General features: G+C 25.8%; 1 protein-coding gene across 1 annotated transcript; it reads left to right on the top strand.

Moving 5' to 3' along the window:
* The first annotated feature begins 340 nt into the window (after window positions 1–340).
* LOC135926544 (OCIA domain-containing protein 1-like) lies at window positions 341–5,062 on the top strand. The gene is made up of 7 exons (XM_065462457.1): window positions 341–451; window positions 502–574; window positions 635–688; window positions 738–924; window positions 2,687–2,832; window positions 3,039–3,161; window positions 4,754–5,062. Exons 1-7 carry the CDS (start codon window positions 392–394, stop codon window positions 4,819–4,821), a joined length of 711 nt encoding a protein of 236 aa, XP_065318529.1. The 5' UTR covers window positions 341–391; the 3' UTR covers window positions 4,822–5,062.
* Window positions 5,063–5,892: the final 830 nt, after the last annotated feature.

The raw sequence follows: 5,892 nt of genomic DNA, 5'->3' as shown, positions 1-5,892 counted from the left end.
CAGTATGTGTCCTAGCAGTAAATATGAGACTAAATATTTTTGTTAAATTAGGGGAAAAAAATTATGTTTGGAGCATATAAATGCTTTATGTGATAAGTCAAAATTTACATTCAAAATAACTTAAAATAAAACACAACCAGAAATTCTAGCTAGAAAAATTGATATATAATTTTTTAATTTAATTGTTTTATAAAAATAATAAGGTCTTAGCTAATATATTGTATTTAAATAGGTATATTAAGGAATGTTCAAACTCAAAAATAACCTCCACCCCCAAGCTGCTACGGGTCTAGATCAGGCAATTTTTTTATTCATGAAATATTACATAATATGCCTACCTATCAACGTCACATAAACTCAATCAATTTATTTTCTGCGGAATTTAATTATTATGGAAAGAAATACAACTAATCATCCAGATGATCAAAGACAACAATACTCCATAGCTCCGGTTTAAACCATTATTATTATTGTAGACGTCTATTTTATTTAATAATATAGCCATTTCCTGTTTTAACGCCAGAAGAAATTAGGACTTTAAGAGAATGCAATAGACAGGCTTTTTATAATCGAAGTATACTTGTACCTTGTTTTATATTATAATAATATTATCTTTTAAATAATTTGAATGAAGGTTTGCCTTTATCAGGACTTGCAATGTTAGCAACTGGTTATGCGGTTAAAACAGGTTTAGAAAATTATTCTTTTTTTTGTTCTATATATTTGTAATTATTTAGGGTATCTTTCCAAAAATCTTGCTTGGGCTAAAATACTAGCAACTGGTGTAATGGGATATGTTATAGGTAAATTTTCTTACATGGGCAAATGTAAATCAATGATATTGCAACTACCAAACAGTCCATTAGCTGAAAAAATGAGACAATATAATAATCCTGGTTCTTACCAAGAAATGATGAAAGAAATGTAAAATTATATGCTATATTTTTAATTGATTTATTCATATTGAAATGAATATATCATTAATCATATATTACATAACAATAATTAAGAATATATATGGCCTCAATTGACTATTAATTTTTATTATGGCTATGCTGATCCACTAATTTTTTTTTACCAATCCAATATTTATTTATTTACTATCTATCTTTGAACCAAGGTTTTATAAATATCAATATTTTCTACTTTAAATACCAACTAACTTTCACGGATGATTAAGTGTATTTTTTTTATTTTTCATAAGTTAATATTTTCATTCAAAATATTTGCAATGTTTATGGGCATATGCCTTGAAATTTTGCCAATAGAAATCCAAATCTTTCTGATGGAAAAATCAATAAGCATGGGTAATTATAATTATGCTGGTCAAAATTTTGAGTTAAAATTGACTAATGAGGCCCATTAGCAGCAACACATTAGATGTTTTAATATCGTTTTCTTTTTGCAGATAATATAACAAAAAATAATGTAAAATTTTAAACTATTTTTTTTAAACATTGCATTTACAACAAATAAATTGCATATTAGTTCCTTTTCATTAATTTATTATTATGAAATTATTTATAAAATAAAAAACAATTATATGATTATATATACAATTATAATATAACTAAAAACAATAAAAAAAATATCAGATCGCTTTTTTAAAAAAGGACCAACCCGACCCTATATTTTTTGAAAACACTAAATATCAGTGCCGATCCAATCCGATATTAAATATCGGTGCAGCCCTAATATATACAATCATAAAATAACCAAAACAATAAAAATATTAAACCGGTTAAAAAAATATTGACTAAAACGTTAAATATTGGTGCTGATCAATTACATATAATAATACCTAGACTGACGAAATTCATAATAATGCATTTAAAGTGTCGTTGAATGCAAATCAGCTGGTCCCGCCATTTTGGTAACCCATATATGTTAAAAACTACAATTAAATTGATAACTTGCTTCCTTATTATTGATGATCAGGCTAGGAATAAATAGGCCTCTCGTTTAAACACTTTAATAATAATGGGTAATCAAAATAGCATCCCCAGCTGTTTTCATTGATCTACACTTTTAATTAATTCGTGCCGATCCAATATTTAATGCCAACACAACTCTAATTTTTATTTGAAGTACTATTTTTTTTTTATGTTGTAAAAATGATTTATTTTGACATTATATCAAGTAATTAAAACTAAAACTAACTTTCGAACTATGTATAAACTAACATGAAAAATATAATTTAAAACATACATAATTATAAATATTTTCTAAAACATTTAAAAGGGGTCCTCATTATGACCAATAATCTTCAAATAATTTAAAATTATAATATAAAATTTTGAAGCTGATTTGTTGTTCGGTCAAAAGGGCCCTCAAAATTGTTGTTTTTTGGCTCTTTTGGCATTTATTTATTATGCTAAAATGCAAAAGAAGGAGTACTTCATATTGACATAAAGGGAAAAAAAAATTTGAAGATGTGGAATGTGATAAAGTTAAGCTTTAACCCCTCCCCCAAAGAGATATTTCTTAACTTGTAAATAAAGCACTATAATTCTAAAAATAGTGATATTACATTTTTGAAATATCTTTAAACGTGAAGCGCGATTAATAAAATGATACCTATAAATGCTAACCAGAACCCGGATTTTCAATTTTTTTTTACCGTTTTGTTTTTATATCTTAAAAATTTGGCTAACTAATAAAACTTAATGCGATTCAAACTATTTAGCGCAGTTTTTCCAAAGTTTAACGAGAGCAAGCCACAATCTATTCCAGCTAACAAGGGAAATTTGGAAGGTTATTCCTCTAAATCTAATTTTGATGCATTCGAAAGTTACAAAGGACTTGATGATAGTTTAAGACCTTCTCTCGATAGTAATACATATAAATATATATCTATTGAATTCTATACAAATTATATTATTCTACATTTAAAAAATAAATAATTTGTTCAAATAATTTACGTGGCAAAGAAAGTTTGCAAGATTAGTAAATCTATTATATTAGGATGTTTAAACAAGTTAAATTTTTTTATTTTATAATTGCCTTAATTGGGAAAAAAAAATTTGATTAATAAACAGATAATCGATTTCAACAACCTAAGTTATCACCCAAGCCTACTACTCTATCTGAAAATGCAAGGAAACCTGACTATTCATCATATGATGATTTAAGAACCAAAAATAGATCGGCTTATAATTCAAGTTAAATAAATTTTTAAATTTTACAATCGGAAAAAAATAATAAAGTTAAATTTAAATGTTTCCCCATTTAAAAAAATGACTTCCATTATCATTGAAACTTTCCGGAATCCTTTAACAGACGAAATGCATAGTTATAATATTTCATAATGGTATAGAGGTAAATTAGGGATGAAAACATCTTAACTGAAAATTTCATCAGCTAATATAGATTATAATTAAATGGTATAAAACGTCAGTTGCAAAAATTTTATTATGAAACATATTTTAAAAATTTTTTATAGAAAAGTCAACGATAGGTATATGTAGCTATAATAATATTATAGAGAAGAGAGTAATAATATTTACAGTAATCAATAAGATTTTAATTTTTTTTGGAATGTCGAGTAACATTCAACGTGACAAAAGCATAAAATAATATATTTTAAAGTTACAAGAAACAAATTTTTTTTTGAATTTATAATATATATTCAAAAATAAACGAAATTTATAAACAAATATTTTTGATTGTATGTTGCTTTGTTTTCATATTATAGAAAAATATTTTTGTGTCTTTGAAAAAAAAAAAACTTTTTTGGTCTGAGTCCTTATGGTGACATCCATATTTTATGGAATTTACTGAAACTAGGTTTAGATTTGGCATGAACTAGATTTAGTTTGTTTATACATGGGATAGATAGGGTTATATATTTTTTTTTGAAACGAAACCTACTAGAAGAGAACTGATATTGGCAGCCATGAGAAAAAATAATTTAGTGGCAACAGGCTCCTATTTAGCCCCATTTTTATAACCCTAATCTTCAAAAGTCTACCCATCGTAAGTTATAGTCATCTTATTCTACTCCCCCTCTTCCCCCGTTCATAATATACCCAATGGATGTTTGGGGCTAATATGTGGATTGGTATAATATGCATTAATCAATGTGATTATTTGGCTTAGTTTAACTTGAAAATTAGGAATGTTATAAAGGCATCATGTGGACTAAATTTAGTGAAATATGAAATGGAGTTTGAGTATTTTATTAAAAACTAATGTCTATGGAAATCATTTTATTAGAGAAAAAAAAATGTAAATTTGGCTTCATCTTTTTTTTTTATCTAACAAATGAACATTAGTTTTGCTCATAACTTATTTTAATACCCCATCCTCTCTCAATGAAATTTGCCCACGAATTTTCTCGCCGAATTTAGGAATGAACGTTATCAAATTCTCTTTTCCAAGATACATTACTAAAATTAACTCAATTTTACATTAATTCATAAATTCGCGAGATAACTTCAATGAGTTAAGGAATGGGATGGAAATTCAATTTAAATAAATTTTTTAAATGAACATCTTATTTTATGATTTTGTGGGTGCTTATTTTCCAGGGATTTATCTTCGTCAGATTGTTATTTAATAAATTAATTTGATAGGTCTAGATCATTAAAGGGGAAATAAAATCTTTTTATTTTAGATTAAAGATGTTAAAAATTGTCATTTTTCTTATACACCCACTATAAATATATGAAAGGAAAATTTGATAGAATTTAAGTCAAATAATCAGAAATATATTTTCTTAAACAATTTTTTTTTTCCTCTTTCATTTTATTAGATGATACACCTCAATTGACCGATCCAAGAAATCAAGACAACCTTAGATCTCCATCCTATAATAACTGATTTACCCTTATTTATTAACTTACCTCACACAGGAATAATAAAGCTAACTTAGATCCTAGTTATTTGAAAATATAATATATATATTACTACAATATATACTACAAAATTCCTTTGTAATAGTGATGAGTATTTTTAAAAATACACATTTATTTAAATTAAACCATAATCATGTCATCAAAATTTTCATAATTTTTAAAAAAAAAAATATTGTGATATTTTTATATTTTTCATCGCAATGATATTTTTTTAGTTGAAAATATAGCATCCTTCTTATTATATTAATATTATATTGATTCTAATCATATTTAATTATTTATTGTATACTATGAAAATAGAAAAAAATTTCTCCTTTATGGGAAATAAATAGATTTTGCAAGTAATTGTAATTTTTGAATTTTACAGACATAAAATAATTTTATGGCAATATTGATATATTAAAATAGAGATGTGAAGTCTGATATGATACTGAAGTATTATTAGCCGCGATCATCTTTTTATAAAATTTTAACGGGCCTGGCCTGACGTTTCGTAAAATTGAACTTGCCAGACCTGGCAAAATATTTAAGGGATCGTGCAGGAAAACTTGTGAAAAAATCTTTAGCAGGCTAGGCTTTGCAGATCTATAATATGTATTATTCCATTCTATATTTGTTTTATTGATACATTTATAAAATCTTTAATTTACTCTATGGTTATTCCAAGGAATAGAAACAGAAATTATTTGTTTTAAATTAAGAGAACCAAAATAACTTTTTGTATTTTTGAAGGAACGTCAAAGAATTGAACACGTATAGGGGATTGTTGAGCGAAAAATTTAATTTTGTATTTTGGGATAGGGTTAAGAAATTATGATTAATTATAAGTTAGTTGGGCCGGGTGGCGATTGTTTTATTCTATATCAACTCCAAAACAACTCAGCCAAGTTTTTAGCCTAATAAATTAACTTAAGCGGAAAAAAGTGTTCTTATGTATGTCTCTGAACGCTAATGTTAAAAGAACTATAATCACTGCAACTTCTATCTGGTGAGAGAGTTAAGTACCTGAGATCTCTTAACTTCAGGCTCTTTTATA

This window comes from Gordionus sp. m RMFG-2023, chromosome 3 (assembly GCF_954871325.1).
Source record: "Gordionus sp. m RMFG-2023 chromosome 3, tfGorSpeb1-WG-v2, whole genome shotgun sequence".
NCBI lineage: Eukaryota > Metazoa > Nematomorpha > Gordioida > Chordodea > Parachordodidae > Gordionus > Gordionus sp. m RMFG-2023.
This window is presented reverse-complemented; position numbering and strand designations above follow the sequence as displayed.

What these genes read in the sequence shown, in the direction of transcription:
- LOC135926544 (XM_065462457.1), top strand. Translation starts at nt 392, where the DNA reads ATGGAAAGAAATACAACTAATCATCCAGATGATCAAAGACAACAATAC. An exon ending in AACAATACTCCATAGCTCCG is followed by an intron (nt 452 to 501) that starts GTTTAAACCATT and finishes TTAATAATATAG; the next exon opens with CCATTTCCTGTTTTAACGCC. An exon ending in TTTAAGACCTTCTCTCGATA is followed by an intron (nt 2,833 to 3,038) that starts GTAATACATATA and finishes ATTAATAAACAG; the next exon opens with ATAATCGATTTCAACAACCT.